At 42.0% G+C, this 24,907-nt stretch overlaps 1 protein-coding gene across 2 annotated transcripts in view; it reads right to left on the bottom strand.

Moving 5' to 3' along the window:
• The window catches only part of PLCH2 (phospholipase C eta 2), a 498,290-nt gene that overhangs the window by 425,718 nt on the left and 47,665 nt on the right, over window positions 1–24,907 (bottom strand). Inside the window, exon 2 of one of the 2 annotated variants that reach the window (XM_075604867.1) lies at window positions 19,309–19,845. The exons of the other annotated variant lie outside the window; for it this stretch is intronic. Within the exon in view, the coding sequence (XP_075460982.1) occupies window positions 19,309–19,417 (109 nt within the window). The 5' untranslated portion in view covers window positions 19,418–19,845. The remainder of the gene's footprint in view (window positions 1–19,308; window positions 19,846–24,907) is intronic. 2 annotated transcript variants of the gene reach the window in all.

Below are 24,907 nucleotides of genomic sequence, written 5' to 3'. Positions count from 1 at the left end.
CTCACCTCCACTAGTATTTGAAAATAAATACATTTTATTAGAAGAAAACATTAACTAACTTTAAATCCTCAAAAATCAGCACCGTTGTATTTCACCAATAGTGAAAATATATAATTTTTCACATATAAAGGATATAATTTCAAATCTTTTGGTACATTGGACTAAGCCCTATATAATTATATATCCTGCCTAGTGCCGACTCAGAAGAATATGGTTCCTGTGTTCGTGTGCACTAGGGATGCAGCTTGGAAAGTTGCCACAAGATGTATACTGTACTATTACTACTAGTGGCTACAAAATAACATTCATGATGGATGTTAGACAGATGTCGCTGTCAACCATAAGCGAAGTGTCTAAAGAAATATTTACACGTGTTGTTTCTGCAACATTGTGTCTCAAGATCCCTCAGACTGATGGTAAGTTGTTACTCCCTTAGAGCATGTATGTTTATTATACTCGGCTTCTCATCATGAATTAGACTTGAGAGAGTTGCAAAGGGACTTGCAAATAGATGCCCGACATTGCTGCTATTTGCTAAAATATAGCACTCATGCTAGATGCTTAAGCAGATATAAATGTCAGCAAAGAAAAAGATGCCTACAGATATCCCTTATATTCCATGTAATGTGGTACTGTATCTCCAGATTCACCGGTGAATTCACAGAGTATTGGCATGTAATTACTGCCTAAGCACATCCATAGGTTCCTGTGATGTATTCTTTTTAGAAAAGGCACCTGCGACTCTCTCTAGATCTAGTTGTTTCCTCAATCGGCCCATATCATAGTTTATCTGCCTAGGTCATATAGTTTCGGTGCACAGAGCATGTTGCCCAGTGTTTACATACACAACCGACCAGACCTGTGTCTCAGTCGCACTAGTGACGTCCTACTGACTCGAAGGGAGTAGCAACATACCATCAGTCTGAGGGATCTTGAGACATAACAATGTTGCAGAAACAACACGTGTATATATTTATTTAGGCACTTCTCTTATGGTTGACAGCGACATCTGTCTAACATCCATCATGAATGTTATTTTGTAGCCACTAGTAGTAATAGTACAGTATGCATCTAGTGGTAACTTTCCAAGCTGCATCCCGCAGGAACCTTATTCTTCTGGGTCTGCACTAGGCAGGATATATATTTATATAGGACTTAGTCCAATGCACCAAAGGATTTGAAGTTATATCCTTTATATGTGAAAAATTATATATTTTCACTAATGGTGAAATACACAGGCGCTTATTTCTGAGGTTTTAAAGTTAGGTAATGTTTTCTTCTAATAAAATGTATTTATTTTCAAATACTAATGGAGGTGAGTGCATCACCAGGGATTCTTTCCCCTCTCGTGTTGTCTATAGTTATTTATCCCTGATAGCACCCCTTCAGAACGTTCAATTAAAGCTGAACAGGGACCCCTATCCCCTTTTTGAGACCATATGCTCTGCCAAGCGTTTGTGACCCAATTCCTCCTGACTGTTCAAACCGTGATACATGGGCCATATAGACTTTTTAGAAAGCCTCAACATTTGTCTGCCCCAGATGTACACTTTCACTCTCTAGTAGATGGAAAGTCACACTGAAACTTTCAATTTCAGAGAGACTTTTGTTGTGTTGCACTGAAAGGAGTTGCTGCCTCCTCTGGCACTGAAAGAGTTAATGGCAGGAAATACTATATATTATAGTACGAATTTCAATGCTGATTATTTTGTATTGATTTTTATTTTGAAGCTTTACTGTCTCTCCAGAAGTCATTTAATCCAATCTCCATGCCATGTAACACCCCCTAACATCCCCACCCTCAAACCTTAATGACCACACTCCAACCTGAGATACAATCCATACCACAACGAGCAGCCACTTCACCTCTTTGTTTCAACATTGTCCCTCATTCCCTCTAGAGTGCAAACTCTCATGCGCAGGGCCCTCATTACCTCTCTGTATGTTTCTGCTTGTTGGTCCTTATTGTAAACTCTGTTTATGTAATTATCAAATCACTGTACCTCCATTGTACTGCGCTGCAGAATATGTTAGTGCTTTACAAATAAAACGATAATGATAATAAAAATAATAATAATAATTTAGTCACCTGCAAAATGGCCATAAATCATGTCTTGCCTTTTTGGGATTTTTTTTAGCCTTGCCATTTCCAATGTCCTGAATACCAACATTTCCCCCATGTGATCTTTCACAATTGGTCATTGTGCAGGTACGGTATCTTCTATCCCATAGCAACTTGAGCAATAAATGATGACAAGTCTGAAGTGTTAAATTGGATGATTTGATTTGAACATAATGGAAAGAAGTTGGGAAAACCTCCAGAGCATAGCTGCTCTATACTGATATTAGCATAGAGCTGTGTTCAAAGCACAAATATTGTTTAGCTGGCAGCAACAGGGAAATGAAAGATGCTCAGTGTCCCATGTCACATGCAGCAGCCTGTAGGGATACGTCTTTGTTTTACAGCTGCATAAATTATGGAAGAACAATCCTTCAATTATTACTTTTCTATTTTGTTTTCCAATCTGAGCAGCACTGCAGAATAAAGGTTTGTTTGTCAGCTGCCATGCTTTGCGGAATAACTTCTCCTTTCTTCTGCAGCTGAATTGTTCCGTGCGCAGGCTAGCAACATGGCCTAGATTTCAGTTTGGATGCACTATACATTTACAGTCTAGCTGCCTTCATGAAGAAGACATTTATAAACTCTGAGGCTGTGCTTATAGTGCCGGCAACGCGACCGTCGCGTCAAAACAGATGCATTGTCGCCGTCGTCTGCGCTTATAGTGCATGTAACAGCGACAAAGCAACGGAGCAACAGCGCTACCAAAAATCTGGTAGTCACCGATATTTTATTTTTTCGGCGACTGTCTCCCCTTTTGGCCAATCAGGAGCTTCTCTGTCCCTCTGCCTTCCCCCTTTATGACATCGCTGGCCTTGTAGCCAGCGATGTCGCCTAAATTTGAAATTTAACAATCACAATGGTGACGGCGACGGCGACATCATCGGTCGCGTCCCCGGCACTATAAGCGCGGCCTTACATGCTCATGTACAAACCTATCAGAATATAAACATAATATGAATCTACAGTATAAGAGAATCTTGTTTATGTACTGCAGATATGTTTATCATATTGGGACTGGTCTTAGAAATTGGAGCCTTGAAACACTCTGCATACCGTAGATTATCTGCTCTTCTCCACACCCCATTGAGTTAGGGTTACCAGGTGGCTTCTCCAAAAATACTGGTCACTTCATTAGGGAGAGTTGGACTCATGGCACTGTCCTCCTTTTATAGTGGAGGTAATTGAGGATTGTTTCTTATGATCACTTCCTTGGTTAATTGGATGCATACCAGGTGTATCTTTAAAATCAGGGTATTTTAAACCTAACCTAACATCAGAGTGTCCATAGGAGTGGCTAAGGGTGGTTTCAAAAGGTACTTACTATAGTGAGAAAAGCAAGCACAGAAAAAAACTAAAAGTAGGGATAGAACCCTAAAGGGTTGTCACAATCCCCTGATGAAGTGAATGATTTCACGAAACGTGCGGGGCTGGCAGTGTTCCCTGAAGACTGGTTTGTAGCCCAATCCTGAGGTGAAGTCCTGGTCCCTCCGGCTGTCCACAAATTTCTGTGGAGATCGATCGCATTGAAGTCACAGCAGTGCCTGCACCGACTGCATCGACGGAACATATAGCAGCAGACAAACACAAGGATCTGCATATCATTGGACGTTACAGGACCCTCCGACTGGGCGCCAAACTTCCCCTTAAAAGTGTGGAGGCTTTTATTAATTGACACCATGTGAGTGTAAAACCATATGCTTTTTTTATGTATTTTTTATTAAAAGTGTACTTTTCTATGTACTGTGCACTTAAGGAGGAGCGGAAAATCTCCCATGCCTGAGACCTCTGGCTTTATCTCAAAATTGGAACCACTTGTTTTATCACAGATAAGATTTCACCATCTGATTATTCAATGGGACTTTACTTTATCATAGGCTATTGGGTACAGCTGATTACACGTGCATTTTATTTCACTGTATTTTGTATATGTTTGGATAATAGTTATCCCTTCATTTTTGTATTTATTTTTATTTTCATTGCACTTAGACCATGACTTTAGTAGCGCACTATTTTCTTTCCTTTTAACATATACTGTATATTTACCCTGAAGAAAGTCCCCCTGGGGACCGAAACATCGGCATATGTGTGGATTTTGGACACAATAAACCACTTTCATGTGATTATCTCTTGTGATGTGCCAGTATATTGGATCTCTAGGGATCCTCACAGAATGGAACTATTTACCCTATACCCTGCACCACACCTGCCTTTGCTGAGACTTTTATTTTCAGAGTGTGCTGCCATTCCCATACTCATTCTCTCTCGCTCTCATTCTCTCTCTCTCTTTCATTCTCTCTCTCTATATATATCTATACACACACACACACATGTAGATACGTACAGTGATAGCCCAGTTTTAGATGCTATTTTATATCATCTTGCTATAAAGTTTGATTACTAAGAACTATGAACCAGAGCAGTTTAAAGTGAGAATTTTTGGGAACTACATATTGATGAATTAAACCTATATGACTAGTCCTTAGACCAGAGGTGGACATTCCTCAAGGGCCACCAACGGGTCAGGTTTTCAGAATCTCTCTGCTTCAGGTGGTGCATTCTTTGACTGAGCCCCCTTGTGCTGAAGCAGGGATATCCTGAAAACATGACCTGTTGGTGGCCCTTGGGGACTGGAGTTTGCCACCCCTGCATTATACCCTTTGTTTGTGAGCGTGGGGCATAAAACGAGGAGTGACTGGGCCTCTCTGACTGCCAGGATTAGGTGTGTCACTATAGTGATTTCACTGTACTTCTGTAACACCTTTTTAAGAATTAAAGTTGAATTTAGCTTTAGTGAATGAGATACAGATTGGGCAATAAAGTGGTTTATTGTCTCAGTTCTAACAAAGGTTAATTACAAAATCTTATTAACCCCATTCTAATTCTGGAGCCAGTGGCAGATGGGTGCATAATGATTTTCACTGTACTATAGGTCATTTTAGAAGCAGAAGGCCATGATTTCTAGTCATGCACCGCCAGATAAGTGTCTATATTGTATGTTCACACACACACAGCATACACATGCTGCCCTCAGGTTAATAAAGTTGCTTTCCTTGTACACACAAGGTAATTGGAAGAGGAATGGGGATTTTCCTGGGGATGGTCTGGCTTTCTGCACTACTGATGCATAAGAAGTCTTTCAACCTGTAAATGTAAGTTATTGGTTTGCTGATTTAGAAACTAAAGCAATGCAGACCACTACACAGGGATCACTTCAGGCAGGGACTCTGGTTTGTGCTGTTTTTATATATACCGTCACAAATGTTTTGTGTTCCCAGGGCACAGAACAAAAACTGATGAAGAATGTCTGTTGCGTGTCATGTCTTTTTATACTCCTTTGTTCTTGTTCTTCATGCACATATGTTTTCAGAAACTAAACACTAATCATAGTGCAGTATGTTTTATTAATCAGTCAGTCAATTAATCAGAAGTGGTAAAATCCCAAATCATGGCACTCACAATTGTACAAGCCGGGGAGGGGAAGGGGGGAGACGGATCCTGCTCAGCTAAAAATTGACTTGCTGGAGTGGTGCTATCGGGGGTGAGAATAATGTGTATAGAGAGGAGAGAAAAGACCCCGTGTGACGCACTCTACTCCACTAATATGAAAACAATTACATTTTATTGAAAACAAAGTCTAATTAAAACCTAATACTAGCGCCAGTACTGGTAATGATATTCTGAGAAAAATGCTGAGAAAGTATACTCAACATTCAACAGCATAGGATAGTGGTAAATACCACAAAGCGAGAGACCTCTCCCTATCTTAGTGGAACTGCTGTGTGTGTAATATAACAAGAGCCCACATGGGAGATATACCCATCATATGGAGATCAGTGTGTCCTGTACAAACACGGCCCACATGTGGTACAGCCAATAGCAGATTCTAACCAATTGCAAGGGTAACTGCTCAGGGTAGACAGAGCAGGTGTCCCTATATGTAATGCAGTTTTCTCACTAGCTAGTGGGTTTCTAGAATTCGGCCCACATCTTATTAAGCTAGCTGTGAACTGCACTGGGATCAATGCCTGCCACCCTGAGTAGATGAACCAAACTATCCACTGTGTATCAGTGGAATCCTGCAATGCTGGCTGCCCTGGCTCGTGTCACGATCTCCTAAGGTAGGTCCTATAGAATATCTAACTCGCTCCGTAGCTAGTGGGTTCCTAGTAAGCGGCTCACATCACAGTTAGCTAGTTACCAACTCAGAAATCAACTAGAGAGTAAAGATTTCAGGAACTCATTCCTGAACACGCTAGACACATGGACGCATGTGTGACGTCACACGCGGGTTTCATTCCTCACGGGAACTTCTTTGGGGGTGGACTCGTCTCTGCTGCCTGTGGTCTATTTAAGCTGATTGTTGCTATGGAAACCAAATAGGTAATTGGCGCTAGCATGCTGTAAGCGCGCGAAGCCAGACCAACAATCAGGGCATACATCAATGCTATGATCGGCTTATAGCAGAAGGTACCGAAATAAAATGCATAACTGCAGTAGATAAAATTTAAACAAACAGTGACACAAAGAAATGACTACAAAACATTGTACTTGGTAACTAGCCCTCTAGGTACTAGGGTGGTGACCTATAGATGTGTATGCATGCTAAGTGGTAGGAGGATTGGTGTTTAGGGGATGTTGTGTTATAGGAATGCTGAATACACAAACCCTTCATTTAACCCTTTGGGTGAAAGAGTTCCCAAGGTGTATATCCATTTTGCCGCTTTTTTTTTTAGCATCTATGTCACCATTCTGTATTCCTAGTGTAACTAGTTCAATGCCTTGAAAAGAAAGGCAAGTTGCATCCCCCTTGCAATTGGTTACAATCTGCTATTGGCTGTACCACATGTGGGCCGTGTTTGTACAGGACACACTGATCTCCATATGATGGGTATATCTCCCATGTGGGCTCTTGTTATATTACACACACAGCAGTTCCACTAAGATAGGGCGAGGTCTCTCGCTTTGTGGTATTTACCACTATCCTATGCTGTTGAGTATACTCTTTCTCAGCATTTTTCTCAGAATATCATTACCAGTACTGGCGCTAGTATTAGGTTTTAACTAGAATTTGTTTTCAATAAAATGTAATTGTTTTCATATTAGTGGAGTAGAGTGCGTCACACGGGGTCTTTTCTCTCCTCTCTATACTCACAATTGTAACCATGAGTAGTAGGCACCTAAGATTCAGTCCCAACGTGCCAAGATGCCACCCGATCATCACTGCTGGGCTGCTCTTGTCAACCGGCGTATTTCCTCTCCAGTCCTCTTCTTGTGGCTCCCTACTCGCCCTAGTTGCTGGGGCCACACGGGGACTTCCGGATTATCCGTCACAGGTGCGGCGTGTTTACTTCACTTATGGGGCTGGACGAGGGGCAAGTTTCCACCCTATGTGTTTGGTAACTCTATTCTGCTTCCTCAGTGGCAAGTAAAACACACCTCTAGTGGCTTCAATCTGCCTATAAATAGAGATTAGTTGGCTAACTAATTACGTCTATATAGAAGTTGTAACCCTTGGGGTGCCTAGTAAATTCTAAATAGTACAGGCATACCCCGGTTTAAGGACACTTACTTTAAGTACACTCGCGAGTAAGGACATATCGCCCAATAGGCAAAGGGCAGCTCACGCATGCGCCTGTCAGCACGTCCTGAAAAGCAATATGGGCTCCCTACCTGTACCGAAGCTGTGCGCAAGCGGGGATTCTATAGAGCCTGTTACAAATGCGTTGTTTACATCAGTTATGCACGTATATGGAGATTGCAGAACAGTACAAGCATCGATAAGTGGGAAAAAGGGAGTGCTTCACTTTAAGTACATTTTCGCTTTACATACATGCTCCAGTCCCATTGCGTACGTTAATGCGGGGTATGCCTGTACTATAAAAACTATTCAACCCTGTTAAATAAGTATATGCCAATAAATAAATAGAAAAACATATACATGTACATACTGTATTACAAATGGATGTGAAATTTGAATAGTGTCCCCTTACATAAAACTCATTTCACTGGATGATATAGTTATAATCAAAGAAAGAGAAATATAGATGGAAGAAGAATTGATGAGTATGTGCATTCAAATTATCAATAAAGAACAATCCTAGCTGGTATACTCCACTATCAATAGAGAAAAGAGGGAAATGTGACCAATATTGATCAGGAACATTCAAGGAAAGGAGGGCAGGGGGGAGACTAAATGCCCAAAGGATTAAAAACAATGTTCTCAATCCTTAAAAATATAAATGTAATAAATGTATATATAATAATAAAATATATAAGAAATATTTTTTTTTTCTAAACAGAAAGCTTGATTCTACTTGTTTCTCTAACTATCGCCCTGTCTTCTCCTGCCTTTTGCCTCTAGACTTCTTGAACACCTTGTATTCTCTCAGTTGCTCCATTTTCTCACATCTATTCTCTCTTAGATCCTCTACAATCTTGCTTCCGCACTGCTCACTCCACCGAAACAGCCCTCACTATAATAACGAATGACCTCCATGCTGCCACATATAAAGGTCATTATATTCTGCTCATATTGCTCCACCTCTCTGCAGCCTTTCATACTGTGGACCACCCTCTTCTCCTTCACATTCTCCATACTCTTTGTGCCCGTAACAGAACACTATTCTGGATTTCCTCTTAACTCTCCCATCGTACTTTCAGTGTCTCGTTTGCTAACACCTCCTTCTACTTTATCATTCTCTCTGTGGGGGTACCCCAGTGCTCTGTACTGGGACCTCGTATCTTTTCTCTTTACACACTCTCTCTAGGTGACCGTATCACATCTCTAGGGTTCAAATATCACCTCTATGCTGATGACACACAAATGTACTTTTCAATCCCTGACCTTACACCTGCTGTACAGACCAAAGTCCCTGAATATCTCTATACGATATCATCCTGTATGGGCCTCCGCCTACTCAAATGTAACATGTCAAAGACGGAGCTCCTCAAAATTCCTCCCAAGCCTCACCCTACTGATCCCCTTCTACATTACTGTTGGCAGCACTATCATACACCCAGTATCACAAGCACGCTGCCTAGGTGTCACATTTACACATTTAACTTTTCCCTCACACTCTCCTCTCACATTACCAATGTAGCTAAAACCTATCAATTTTTTGTTCGTACCATTGCAAAGATACACCCTTTCGTCTGTTGCTCTACTGCTAAAACTCTAACGCAGATCCTCATTCTCTCCTGTCTGCACTATTGGAACCTTCTGCTGTCCAGCCTTCCTGCTTCTCACCTGCTCACCTGTCTCCCATTCAATCAATCCTAAACACTGCTACTAGAATCACTTTACTCTCGCCTAAATCTGTCTCCGCATCTCTCCTACTGAAATCCCTCTCCTGGCTTCCTATCACGTCCCGTATTACACACAAAATTGTCCTCCTCACTTTTAAAGCTTTGCACTCTTCTGCCCCTCCTTACATCTCAGCCCTAATTTCTTGCTATGCACCATCCTGCTTTCTCTCTACCCCTTTTATATCTAAAGCCCTCTTTAACCAAGCATACTGTATAGGTAGCTCCGTGGCTGATACTATACACCTCGTACATCGACCTTGGACCCTTGAAGACGCACTTACCAGAACACCTTCCTACTGTCTCTGTACAATCTTCCTACTTACCAATTCGATCGTAAGCTCTTTCGGGGCAGGGATTCCTTTTCTTAGTGTTACTTTTATGTCTGAAGTGCTTATTCCCATTATGTGTTATATTATGTCACGTGTATAACTGCTGCGAAGCGCTATGTACATAGATATACATATATATATATATATATATATATATATATATACATATATATATATATATAAAACACTTTATATATAGCACATATATTATAATATATATATATATATAATTCATGCCTGAAGCTTGCATGCACCTGAACAATGGATGCTGGATGAACGAAACTTCGTTAAGTCATTAAAATGACTCATTCGACTTTACTGACTTTTCCTATTTTTTGGTGTGCTTGACTCTTGACTATTCATGACCAAGATACTTTTTTCTCTTAGCACACTATTCAGCTACCACCTGAGTCTATATACCCTGTGTTTGGGTATCCAAGTTGCTGTTTTCTGTGTTTTTTTTCATTAGTAATATATATAAAAACTATAACGGATCGGGGGACACGCACCTCTCTGCGCGTCCCCGTCACCACAGTCCCCACGGCGGCTCTCTGCCCTGGCTCCCCGCTCCCTGTTCCTCCTCGCCAAGCCGTTCCTCCGCGGCGCTCGCCGCACACTCGCGCACGCAGCCGGGGTGCGCCCACGGTACCATTACAGAGGGCGCGTGCACCCGATCATCTTACCAGCTCTCACACACTGCTGCCTCCGCCCCCCAGCGGCTGCGAGCTATTACCTTGCAACACACCCCTATCTCCTTCCCTGCTTACCTGGACCTATCCCTGCAATCACACAGACAGGCCTCCGCTCCACCCCTTGAACCATTGGTTCCCTTCCCTTATAACCCCTGCCTGCCCACTCCTTCCTTGCTCTGCATAGCTTCTCTGTGACTCCTGTGTGCAGTGTCTATGCCAAGCCCTGTTATCTGTTTCAGCTCTTGTTCACGTCCCTGCCCCTGTTTGGATACCATTGGATTGATCTCGGCTTGTTTGACTACGTGTACCTCGTTACCCCTGGACTCTGCTTTGGACCTCACTACGCTGCTTTCTCCTGCCCCTGACCCTAGGCTCTTGGATCTGGATCTCCGTACCTTTGGCACCCCGGACTCAGCAAGTATCTCGTTAACCCTTTTTCTACCAGGCCCGGCAACGCACCTTACCACACTCCGGGCGTGCCCTCACTGCTGTGGGTGCGTGTTATACCCTTACCCACCTCAGTACTGGGGACTGGCCAGGTCTGCGGGCATGCAGGCGTTACAAAAACATAATACAAAAGGAGTAGATAATATAAAACCAAAAAACAATATTTGTGGTAAATAAAGAGACTAAAAAGGACTAAAAACAGTATAATGGATATTACAGGATGACTGCCAAAAGAGTCCACGTTAAAGCCTTTCAGAACTAATCTTTGTAACTAGTGGATACATTGTTCCCTTTTTAGCAAAGTTTCTGAACTCTATCACCTCCTCTCTTATTGATATGTACTAATTAAATACTTTTTAAACATAAACCCTTGGGGTCAATGGCGGATTCCAAAATCTGACGTCAATAGGCACTTGCCTCTGTGGCCGCCTCCTTGCTGCCACCCTCCTGCTTCTTTGGAATCTCAGCATCAAATGACGCCACAGATGTCACGAATGTGATGTCACACGGCGACTCATTGCCATGGAAATGCGCCGTCATGACGTTAATTTGATATTGCGACGTCACATTGCCATGGCAACAAGAAGCTGTGTGATGCCACATTCGTGACTTCCGTGGCGTCATTTGACGCTGGGATTCCAAAGGAGCAGAAGGGCAGACAGGAGGCGGCTGACATATGCAAGTGCATTCCTATTTGGTCCGATAGGCTAGAGAGTGCGGCAAAATTATATATGGGGCAGAAATTTTGCAGTCCTAGGCCCGGGCCTAATGGGGAATCTGACACTGCTTGGGGTCCTTGTTGTGATATTCTAAAAAATGCTTTGAAAGATTGATTAACTGGTTCCTTTCTCTATTCCTCCTGTGCTCGAGGAAGCGGTCCCTTAGTGTTCTGTTAATACGACCAACATAATGTAGGTAACATGGGCACTCTATCAAATAGATTACATTGAAAGTTTGGCAGTTAATAAAGCTATCAATGTTATATTGCTTGTTTGTGCTTATTGTCTACGCATCAGACTATTGCTAACAAAACTGTGATTGATCCCAGGCAGTATAGTGTCCTGAGCTCCTGGGGGAAACACACGCGTAATAAGGCCATACACTGCATCTCATTGTGTGCAGACGGGTGGTATAGCTGTCAATCACTGTGGGAACTTCCAAGTGATGCTCCACAATGCCTTGCCACTGTGGATGCAAAGCAGTGTGGGGAGCGACTTTTGAAGCTCCTGCTGTAAGTGACAGCTATACCACCCACGCTAAGATGCAGTTTGGGTCTTTCTTAGTGCGCAGTCTCCACACTATACAGCCTGGGGTCCGCCATGACATATTTGTTTTGGCGAGCCCTTTGGAGATATTACACAAAACCCTATGGGTTTCCGAACCCCCTGTTGGGAATCACTGTCCTAGTGGATGTAACAGTTTTGTTGTATGAATGTAGAAACTGTCAAGTAAGACAAACTTTGTGTCCACATTTAAAGCAACCTTTTGGTTGACTCCCTGTCAAGCTATTGACTCCCTGTCAAGCTATTGTTTCTTTATGGCTCATGGTGCAAGAAGTGTATTTAAAATGTTATTCTTCACTGAAACGTTAAAGCTTCAAAGTTGGAGCCATCTAGTCCAGTCCTCCCTTGAGATACTGACAACATTTAAACCACCAGTCCAAGATCCATTTATTTTTTTTTCTTTAATATGTGCATTAATACAATCCACACAATGATAAGTAATTAGCTACGTTGCAGATCTCACAGGAGGTGTTCTCCTGTGATCGGCGAAGATTCAGCTCAGAGGTTCACTAAATAGCTGTCAGTGCAGCAGAAGAGGACTAAAGATGCAAAGTTCTGTGGGGAAGATCATGTGGCCAGGCAGTCAGATAAAATTGGTGCAATGCTAGAGAGAGGGGCAGGGCTCAAAAAGGGGTGGGCCAGAGCCCGTTTCAGAAGAGGAAGGGGCTGTGACTTTGTAAAAGGTTGCTATAGAAACAAAAAATGTGTGTTACATTATAATACATAAAAAATGTCATTCAGCGTTAAACACCTTACTCCAGAGTTATCTGCCACAAACGATTGAAACATACAGGTATTTGTAGTTCAGGCCTAAATAGTGGAATCACCTTGTTGTTCTAATGAACAACTGAACTGCTGTAATGAAAACAGAAGGCTATTGACCCAACCTCCTCACTAGGACAGTTGATTTTCAAAATAACATAAAATGTGTTTGTCCTAGCTGTATATTCCAAGAAAAAAATGCCCTGTTCAGTTTTTATTGTATACAGTAGGTTCTCACTGATCCTACAAGCAAAAACAATAGAGTTCAACATAGCAGTTTACATTTAGAAGCTCTTCAACCCCTGAAATGAACACCCTGCAGTGTATAACACAGTGGTCACTACTAAAGCCTCTTTTAAAGCAGCAGTCCTGCTTTCTTTTTTTTAAAATGTTTCAGTTTTTTTTGTTATATGATTGAAGCAGGGGGTCTCTGGAGCGGAAATGCATTCATTTCAGCTCTGGGGACACCCTGCTTCCCGAGACACTTACCTCCATAGGGGCTGCTGGTATCTCTCTGCAGGTTTAAATGTCCCGGTCAAACGGGCCAATAGAAAACCACAACGGATGACGTCCCGGTTTCCTATTGGCCTGCTTGATGCGAGATATTTAAACGCCACCATTTCGATAGCCCCGCCAAGCTCCCATCAGAGCAGCTGTCTGCACAGAGTTACCGACACCCCCTACTGAGGTAAGTATCTCGGGAAGCAGGGATCCCAGAGCTGAAATTAACACCGATTAGGTCCAGAGACTCTCTGCTTCAATCCTATAATTATATTGGGGGGAAAAAAGCAAGATTGCTGCTTTAAGAAAATATGTGATGAGGGCTCCAATCATTTCTAGTGTAGCCTTGCCTCTGGCCACTACTTATTTTCCTGTGCCTTACCAGTGTAAGTCCTGTTAGGTGCAGGCAGTGGATGGGTTAATTCCTTCAGAAAGGCCTTGTGTGCTTTTGCAGCCTTAGAGACATTGATGTGTCTAAGGGTGGGCCTAGCAACTGCCAGAGAGTGCCAGCCTGAGGGGTGGATACTGATTGGGTCACATACTGGATGTGATGGCCTGTCAGTATCCAGAGCTGTCTTGTTACAGTCACACCCAAGAGTATAAATACTGGCACTCTCGCAAAAGTGGATGTGTATCTCTCCTCCCCCTGTGGAGTGAGTACCAGTTACCCTTGGTCTCACTAGGAGGCCTAAGGAGGAGCACCATTACCATCACCATCACCATCACATGCATAGGACAGCTATACAATGCTGTAAGATCAGAACCTAAAATAAACACAATTGTACCATCATCAGTGTGATTCACTGTCTAAGAACCAAGAAAGGTGTCAGTATGGACTCTCCTTCCATCCAAAGGATCCATGCTGACTGGAGACGCGGCAACCATGAATAAGGTACCCTTAAACCCTGTCCTGTTCTCCCCACAACACCACGGAGCACTCAGCCCTCTTGTTGCCACACAGGTACGCACCACCGCAAATATGGAGAAGCAGACCCAATCTCACTTAGGGGGGGAGGGGCGGGGTGCAAGGGCTACACTAGTAAACAAATCATTAGGTTTTGTAGACCCAGCTACAGTTCAAGACCAGTTCAATCAGGGACAGTCTCCTATCGAATACTAGTGTTGTATTAATGGACCAAGGCCCAGATACACTAAGCTCCCTTAAATCAGGGCAAATAACGTGACATTACCTAAAACAGTAATGGATGATATCTTCCCTGATGTTAACGCATAATCATAAAGCTAACAATATGCAAAAGCAATGGTCAGTGTATATCTTATTCCCATAGGCTTAATGTCATGCTATTGTAGCGCAACCAAAAGAGAACCAAGTGCAAATACCATGTATATGTGATAAAAGTGAACGCTAGTGTAAGAGATGGAGAATTAATTCATCTATACAGTCCCTGGATGTAGTGCTGCTCCTGAGAAGGACTCAATCCAAGTCCGTGAGAGAATGGCAGAAAAAGTTTTGGGATAATGTGCACAGGTCACACGTGAGGTGTAACATAATATACACAGGAGTTACACCTTCCTTGTGGGACCTGTGCACATTATCCCAGTGCTGTTCTGAGCTTCCTTACACACAGGAGCCTGAGCGGCTGAGCCTCTGTTACTGGAGGGGTTATTCATGTTGCTGCTGCTATCACAGGGACTGCAACGTGGGACTCCTCCCCCTGCCCTGTCGCCCTACTATCTTCATTTAGCCCTGGCGGATACAACTATGAGGGTGTCTGGATGTTCAAAGAGTTGGCCACTCTGGATAACCACACTGCTTCAACCCTTCACGGACCATGTGAGTGGGTTATTCATTTATTATTTTATCAATTTGAATTCATATGCACTATTTTGGCATTCTTCTTTTATCACATATACCTGGATCTATTTGCGCTCCCGAACACTTTTCTGCTATTGTAGCACAACGTTGCACCATGTTACGTGACGGTAAGTATGCCTTCACTATGTATTAACGTAACATTAAGGCCTGCATTCATCTTAATGGATATGTGATGTTAGACTAAACACATCTTTTGTATAGCCTCAAAGCCTTAAAGTTAACGCCACGTTCAGTGGTGGATTTCCCACTAGGCCCGGGCCTAGGGCGGCAAAATTTGAGGGCGACAAATTTTCGTTTTTCTCCTCCATATACAGATCCCCGCTCCCTTTCCCACTATTTGCCGGGGGAGAGCATGAGGCCTCTGTAAAGGTCCCTTACATTCTCCTTCACATCACCCTCCTCCTTCTGTAGCATTGCGGCGTGAAATGACGCTCTGACGTCACATGGTGTCACGTTGTCATGGAAATGATTCGTTACGTGATGTTGTGGTGTCATTGGATGTCTGAAGGAGGAGGAGGGCGGAGCTGCAGGAGGCGGCAAAAAGGTAAGTGCCAATGGGCGGCAATATTTTAAATGCGCCACTGGCTACGCTATTTAAATGAGTAAAACTGGGTTAACATTACGTTATCATCTTTAGTGGGTAAGCATTACTTTAGGTTAATGTCAGGTTAATAGACTAATAGAGCTTAGTGTACCTGGGCCAAATGAAGTTGGTATCACAGCAATAACCACACTGATCCTGGCGAGGAACGGTATGTACTGTAAAAGCTTTAGAAAGATTTAGAAAGTGGTTCTATAACTAGAAGAAAATGTATGGGGTTTGCATTGGAAAATAATAGGTCATTAAACTCACTACCGCTATACACTGCAGCCAATCAAATACATCTGCCCTATGCCAAATGATGTCAGCAATGGAAGCAGTATATATGCTGCTGTTTCAATGTTGTGTGTGGCCTTTGCACTTCCATATTATCCTAAAGCAAGGATTATAGACAAGCGGATATGTCTACCCTGTGAATTGTTATTCTAAGAAAAATCAACCTCACTTTTCACGGAATGCAAAGGCTTTAAAAGTTGTTTTTGGAAGCGCCATGTTCTGATAACATGAATTCTTCTATGTGAAAACAACACAGTAGGAAATAACTTGCTATCCAGAGTTACATTGTTAATTGTAGTGGTTTATAGTGCCCTGTAAATCTTTAGGGTGGGGAGCAACACACATAAATGTGTGTTTTTTGTTTCAGCATAGAGTCGGTTTACTTGGCACTGTCATAAAGTCTCCAGCTACAGTACATTGCATGTCGGTTCCCGGGCAAGTCTCTGCAAGGCTCTGCTTCCTGCCATCTCCTCATGGGTTTCTTTTTTTTACAGTTTATCACACTACATTACTCACCTTGTGCACAATTACAGCACACCTCATTGGGAAGAAGATTACTACCTACATCATCATACTGATTATCTCACCGTGACTACCAAGACTGCTGCAGTATACACAAGCCCATCTGCCGCTGAGTGGCTATGTTCACCGATACCGTTCTGTAGCACAGAGGTGCTCAACTCCATTCCTCAAGCGCGCCTCCCCCCACCCAACAGGTCAGGTTTTCAGGATATCCCAGCTTCAGCACAGGTGGCTCAATCAGAGGCTCAGTTTAAGGCCACGGGCATGGTCAACACTTAGCCGCTGAGCTGCGCTCATGCTTGTTAGTGAGCCCTTGCAGCCACAATGAGAGCGGCTTTAGCAGGGGCTCGTGCACGCTTCCCCAGGCGTGTGGAGGCGTAGCAGACAAAAAATTTTTCGTTTTAGCACTGAGGGGAGCGGAGGGCCGGTCACGTGAGTGGTTCGCCCAATGAGGGCGAACCAGCTCCGTGATGTCACTGGCCCGCCCATAGACACGCCCCCGGACGGCGCGCGTAGTAAGGCCAGGGAAAGCACCCTCTTTCCCTCAGCCTCCGCACGGCTGCAGTCTCTATGGACTCAGCCTTAGACTGAGCCTCTGATTGAGCCACCTGTGCTGAAGCAGGGACTGAGTTGAGCACCCCTGCTGTAGCAGACATACAGGGCGTTCTTTATCATGTTTGCTAATCCAATGATGGAATGCATGATTTAAGACTCCAATCTTTTACGGGACTCAAGGAAATAATTTACATGGCTTATAGGGTATAATTTCTGTCATGTACTTTAGTACGTCAGACTGTAAAGTGCACTGCAGTTGTTAGTCAACCATTACGAATTCTCACTGTAGATTTTTTTTTCAACTGGTAATTTACATGAAAGAGGGTAGTCTTCTATCAGATACCCCTAAACTGTGCAGTTCTCAGGACTCCCACATACTGTACCATCACGAGCCATGTTTTACCGCAGTTAGGATGCTTGTAATATGACTGGGGATGGGGGAATCTTGGAGAAATGAGAAGATTCTATCTGTCTATCTTATTTTTACATATCATTTAGTCCTGGATACGTCAAGCTCCTCATTGAAATGTAGGTAATATTGTTGCTGGTAAAAAAAAAAGTAATAATATACAGTATATATATATAGCATTTATTACCGCAATTGTATGATGGGAGACATCAAGAGTGCGGTAATATCTATTTTAGTCATGTGGTGCCATACATCAAGTCCTGATATTTATTGGAACCGCAGTAACACCAATAAATATGGCAGTTTTTTAATCACCTACTCCATGCTGATTCCGGTTTTCTTGCCTGTGTATATAATGGCCATTACATTGGCCATTATATACATAGGTAAGATAGGGCCAACGCCAGCCTTGGGTAGTTGATTTGAAAAAATGCTGTACTTATTGGCGCTACCAAGTTCCAATAAATATCGGAACATGATGTATGACATCAACATGACAAACTGCGGTATTAAGTCATGTTGATACCGGTCCCGATATTTTTCTCGTGCTTTTTTTGGCGACGATACCACATTTGTGGCGAACCAGAGGTTGATGTATCCAGGCCTTAGTATGATAAATCTGTATTTGCAAAGGTAGCTAGTGTCATACCGTAGCTTTGCATACTGTATATTTTGTGTATCACAAGAAAAATGCAATGCATATTAAAATGTCAAGATACAGAAGAAATTAATTGACAGCCAAGATTACACTAGAAAATCAGGCAGCTACCCAACTCAGATAATCCGCTGCGTAAACTTTGGCACGAATACTACAGTACATAAATTGTTACATGTAACTAACATTTGCAATGCTTATCTAATGTACTCTTTTATACATGTTGAAGAGAACAAGAACACATGACCTACAATTAAATGTCAGGTTAATTAGAAAGCCAAACTATGCGTCATCAAAATGCTGTGGATGATAAAGTGAATGAGGCCATTATTTAAAATGTAATACGTGTCTTGCTATACAGACTAAATATAATGATCACATTTTTAAACAAAACTGGATATAGTACTACTACTGTGTATATATATATATATGTACACCTTTATATTATATGAAATTCTTTATTTAACTCCATTTGTTTTAAGAAACTAAAACGCTAAACATACAGTATCATGAGTTTCAGATATACAGGGATTTGCTTAATATACAGCATGACCAGTAGTCTTAGTTCCCTGTAAATTACACTCATTAAGAGATGCCTCCAGTAACTCAGAGAGGGACACAAGCCAAAAATCAAAAAGCATTTTTTAACCAGTACTGGGTTCCTCCTGCACCATTTATTATACAGGAGCGTAGAAACTTTCTATTGAACAGAAATTAAAAAAATATGCCACAGAAGAATGATTGAAAACAGGTTCTTTTTCATACGTATTCATAATATGAGATCACTACCGTACCTTTTAAACAATTTGCATGGTTATATATCACAACTTTTCATGCAATCAGTGGTTTTGCTACAGAAAGACGTATTGACATAGTTTTAGTTCTACTGCCATTTGTTTAGATGAATATCTGTATCGTATTTCTGCATTTCTGCACTCCCACACAGTCAGCTGGTTTCTCAGAAGCACTGGTTTATCATTGGAGACACAATAAACAAACAAGGGTTACTTACCAACAAAGACAATGTTTTGAGAGAGAAAAATGTAATTCAGTACATCTCCATTCACTGACGGCTCTGCTGGCTTCTTCTTTGGGTTTACTTTCGGAGATGATAACGCCATGGTGATTACACCCACAAAGTTACTAACAACTCACTGTATAATCCTTCTAATCCAATGATGTGGCCACGATAAATCAGAAAATTGCAGTACCGTGCCTGGTTGCACTACAAATCAGGAAGTTTCAATCCACTGTGTTTCTTACTTCACAAGTCAAGTGTGACACTGGCACTTCCAGTCTTAGAAAGAAACACAAGACTTCTCTTCTGTGTGCTTGTTTTCACAAGCTGTCCAGAAATGTAGCGTCTGGAATTTCCAGCTCAGATTCCCATTTCAAAGGCAGTCATGATCCAGTGGATGGCCCATCTGCACGTGTTGTGCTACAAATGATCAGGTGTGAGCGGGGAAGGAGGGGTGTCTAGATCATGCCCAGTAGACAGAATGCCTTTACCGCTTATCTCCAGTTGATTGCGGGAATCTACATCTTCAGCCTACCAATTAAAAAAGTTTAATATTAGAGAAATGTATAAAAAAAGAAAAAGGCTTTGCTTCCCACTGTTTCATTCATTTTTACATGCAGTAGCCAACATAAACATGAAAGACTGTTCATGGTCCCAAGGCACACCAAAGTATCCGGCCGCTGCTCCTTCTCTTACCGTGCAACCCAAAACTGGAACAACCTATCGGAAACTCTCACATCCACCACCAGTTTAAGTTCTTTCAAAACTAAGGCTGTCTCACATTTTAATCTGGTCTGTAACTCTTACATACGCCTATAATATATATTATCTTTTACTGTGCATACAATGTCTTGTATATAATGTATACCCTGTTCATTTATGTAACTGTATTTGTAACCATGTATTATTTGTCATAACTCTATGCCAGCGGTGCGCAAACTGTTGGGCGCGACCCCCAGGGGGGGCGCGACACTGCCGACGGGGGGCGCGGGGATTACAGAGGACCCGCGCGCTTCCCGAAGGCACTTAAATTAAGTGCCGGGGGAGCTGCAGGGCCTCTGTAAACCTTACTTACCGTGGCTCCGGCGGCTTCCTCCCTGTGTCGCCATGGCAATGCGGCGTTGCTATGGCAACGTGGCGTCATTACGCCGGAGCGCGGGTAAGTTGGGGTTGGGGGGGGCGCGGGAATGAGGGGACAGCCGGCAGGGGGGCGCAGGGAAAAAAGTTTGCGCCCCCCTGCTCTATGCCCAGGACATACTTGAAAACGAGAGTTAACTCTCAATGTATTACTTCCTGGTAAAACATTTTATAAATAAAAAATAAAAATAAAATAAATAAATATGAAAATTCACTGTGTATAAAAAAATTCACTGTTGTGTAACATCAGACATGGATGAGGCAACAATATCAACACATATACCGTAGGGTCATATTCGCTAAGTGTTGCTCCGACACCTTCCAGTGCCAGAAAACACCAAGAAGTTTTTTTTGCACCAAAAGGAGTCTTATGAAGTATTTCTAGTATTCAGGCCATTATTTCCAAATGTACATATTTGAATCCTTTAAAAGCTATAATCCTCTAATGCTAAACCTGTTAGGTGATGAATAGTTTATGATGTTCATTCTACAGTTCATTTTGTTTTCCAAGAAACTATCATTAAGATGATTGGATGTGACTTTAAAAAAAAGTTTTTGCTAAACTGTATATCGTATACAGTAATTAGGCTATATCCATGCTTATTATTTCCAAAAATATTTTTTACTGTGTATCATTATTCTAGCTGTTAAGCGATTTAACCTTCAGGGCCTTTAACACATAATCTGTAATAACAAATATAAACCTTTATTTCTTTCTCCATAGAGAGTAATAATAATCAAGTTGTTCTCTACGTTTGTGAAGTAAGTCCTGCAATAGTTTTGCTACAACAAAAATAACAATAATCATCACATTCTATATATAGTCCAAAAAATTCCACCAAGCTCTATAATTGACTTAATGAGGCATTAACATCTCGATAAGTGCAAACGAGTATCTTCAAAGCTCATTAACACAGTGTTAAGTACTGGCTTCAGCCGTAATGGACCTGTGTGTTAGTAGTAATGATATGCAAAAGGGGTGTTTCCTGTAACCATGTCTATCCACACAGCTCCGTAAACTCAGGGGAGAGAGACCCATGTTCAAAAAAGAGCACACCTTAGATATGCTAATGGTATATGCAAAGTATATTTAAATAATTCACACCCCACACCTCCTAAAATATTTCCATAAGCCTTATACTGACAAACCTAAGGCCCTTTGTGATGAAAGGACTACTAGTGTCAGACCCAACAGGATTAGAACCCACTACCTGTGCTATTCTGGGCAGCAGCTCTAGCATTGAACTAAACCAGTTGTGGGAAAGTTCCACTGTCACAGCATTCTGTACTTTTGATCACTACTGCTCACACGTGTAGCTAATAATACTTGTAGTGGACACACCCTGTCTCTCTTCCTAAAATAGGTTGTTCTATCTCTCCTCTCCAGCAAAACCCATCTGTCAGGGTTTGGATGGAGCTTACGCCACTTGTAGGCCACACAGGTGTAACGCGACTCATGTTAAGCTAATGCAAGGCAGTGTAAACTTAACATGCCTTCAAGCCTGTTCTAATAAGATAGCTAACTGCCGTTATTCTTGCAAATAATTAGCTTTGCGGATTTGTGTTAACCTCAGGGAACATAGCGTCCATTACTGATTTTGATAACATGATGTCGTGGGCTCAGACTTAGCGGAGCTCTGTGGTTCTGGGACTTAAAAGTTTCACTGAGGGGGGTCATTTAGAAATGTAAATAATGGTGTAAAGCCAAATAAAATGCCATAATAATAACTCTTTAAACACTATGCTTAAATCTGAGTTAGAGCTCTTAAAGCAAATTATTAACATTTTGCACATTTTTAAAATCCCTTAAGCATAACTGTTAATAGAGGTAAAGTAATAAAGGACCAAGTTACTATTCTTGTAAATACAGAAGTTTGCCCTGACTTTCACCGCTAGATGGGAGCTGGTGGGAAGTGTAGGACACACTCAGCTTGTTTTAGTTGACCATAGCATGGTTAAGCAAGTGTTATAAAGTAAACAAGTTTCAAGTAAACTTGGAAAAAATAAAAACATTGTAGCCTACAGGCTTTTAACAAAATGTGTTGGTATATTACCACCTTACTGGTACAGTTCTAACTATTCTAGATATCTCATCTCTAGATATTACATTTACAGAAGAAACTTGTGTGGTCTCTAGAGATATCTTTAAAGAACTGCCCTGTAGGTCCATAACCAGGTACATCTCAGTTCCTGGAAAATTAGGACTTCAATCTCATGGACAAAAATATTTGCCTTAGAGAAACAGCAAGGTTGCCGGAACAGCCTCAGCCCAATGGCCAATGGAGAGGCTTTATTTTAAGAGACTCCGGCTACCATATTGGATTTTTTTCCCGGAAGAGTCAAAGTTAATTATCTCAGAAACCAGGAGGACTCAAGGGTCGTAAATGTCACTGTTCGTGTCCAAGTTCAGATAATGTTAAAGAAATAAAAAAGCCTTGAGGAGAATTACTGTTTTAAGGCGTATTACAATCCTCACTGGCACTAATACGGTTACTACACATTTCCAGGTAGCCTATGTACGTGCAAATGAAAAAAAGAGGTTTAACCGGCGCCAAAAAAAGGGTAAATACCAGTCCTGTTATGACAGTCCAAATACAGTCCTTGGAATGATGAATGGTGATGATTCTCACCTCAGCAATGCATATATGAAAAAGAGAGAAAGAAAAAGAATAATGGTGCAGTAAATCAACACAGGAGGGGAAGGGAAGGGGGGGGGAAATGCACAGATATTAGCAACAAAAACAGCAAACAGAGCATACAAACATGAAACACAAGCACGGCCTAAAAAATAATACAAAGCTTATTTATTAGCGTGGACATGTGTATTAACCGCATCCGGAGGGGCAAAATTGCAACCCTACTTACGAAATGCTGGAAAGGTACAGGCAGATCTGCTGTAAGCAGCTGGGCTTTCAGGATGGCGACCGGAGCACTTGTGCTGGCGTCTACACGTGACTGGGGAATCAGGCGGATGACTCCGATGCCGAGGCCTCTGGGCGGACGTGACGTCACCCCCGTTGTGTACTCTCCACCGGCTCACAGGACTCCAGTCCTCCAGTCCTCATTTACAGCCGCAATGTCGCCGTTCCTCGGTTAAAACACTTGTAGGAGACTGCAGAATTTCTCCTTTGAAACTGCAGACTGATTCGCCAGTCTGTGGTAGCAGACGTGAAGGTTTTGATAGCTGTGAAGCGTGGCCCCAGCGTTCCCAAAACATCGGAGTCATCCGCCTGATTCCCCAGTCACGTGTAGACGCCAGCACAAGTGCTCCGGTCGCCATCCTGAAAGCCCAGCTGCTTACAGCAGATCTGCCTGTACCTTTCCAGCATTTCGTAAGTAGGGTTGCAATTTTGCCCCTCCGGATGCGGTTAATATACATGTCCACGCTAATAAATAAGCTTTGTATTATTTTTTAGGCCGTGCTTGTGTTTCATGTTTGTATGCTCTGTTTGCTGTTTTTGTTGCTAATATCTGTGCATTTCCCCCCCCCTTCCCTTCCCCTCCTGTGTTGATTTACTGCACCATTATTATTTTTCTTTCTCTCTTTTTCATATATGCATTGCTGAGGTGAGAATCATCACCATTCATCATTCCAAGGACTGTATTTGGACTGTCATAACAGGACTGGTATTTACCCTTTTTTTGGCGCCGGTTAAACCTCTTTTTTTCATTTGTTCCCCTGACTGGTTGTACTACCAGTCTTTCACCTGGCTGCCTGAACATTTATTTATTTATAATTTTAGCGCTGTTTTGCACCTATTCTCTTTTTTCCTATATACGTGCAAAAGACAAAACTGAAAATCCATCAATGACTCATATTCAATATGTTCTGAAGCCATCTTCTCTGGATGGAGTTTCTCCAGCACACAGCTGAGCATACTAAATTGGGACCTAGGACTTGAAACAGCACACGTTTGCAAGAAAATAACATGCAATTAAAATTTATGGAAAGGAGTTGGGAGGAGCCTTCTGCATTCTTCACTGTGAACATGATTGGTAAAGTCAAAATGCATCAATGAAGCTGAGCTTGTTAAATTGGGAAGTCTTTAATTCTACAGGCGTTCTTTGCTGTTAATTATATGTTCAGCTACAGAAATTCATGTCAGCAAATTTTTCCAAGAGAGACAGTTTCTAGTCGTGCAGAAATAATTAGCCAAAAGTTTATAGTTTCCATTTATGTGATTAAAACACAAATGAAAGGTTTTTGCATGCTGCAAGCTAACCATAGGTGCTTGGGTTTGAACCTGAATACTAGTTATAGTGAGGTTTGCAATACTTCATACTGTAGATGCCACAGTGTTTAAATATGTTTAAACCTCATATTTGGCGAGAATATTTGATGTAAGATGTGGGAAGTCAGGGACACCGCCAGATGACTTCAGGCAAATCCATTATCTCAAACTATTTCAGCTACAAAAACTTCAATCAAAACCTCAAATACAATACACTTAGTGGC

Source organism: Ascaphus truei, chromosome 6 (assembly GCF_040206685.1).
Source record: "Ascaphus truei isolate aAscTru1 chromosome 6, aAscTru1.hap1, whole genome shotgun sequence".
Lineage (NCBI taxonomy): Eukaryota > Metazoa > Chordata > Amphibia > Anura > Ascaphidae > Ascaphus > Ascaphus truei.
Note: the sequence above shows the minus strand (reverse complement) of the source record. Positions and strands in the feature narration are given on the sequence as shown.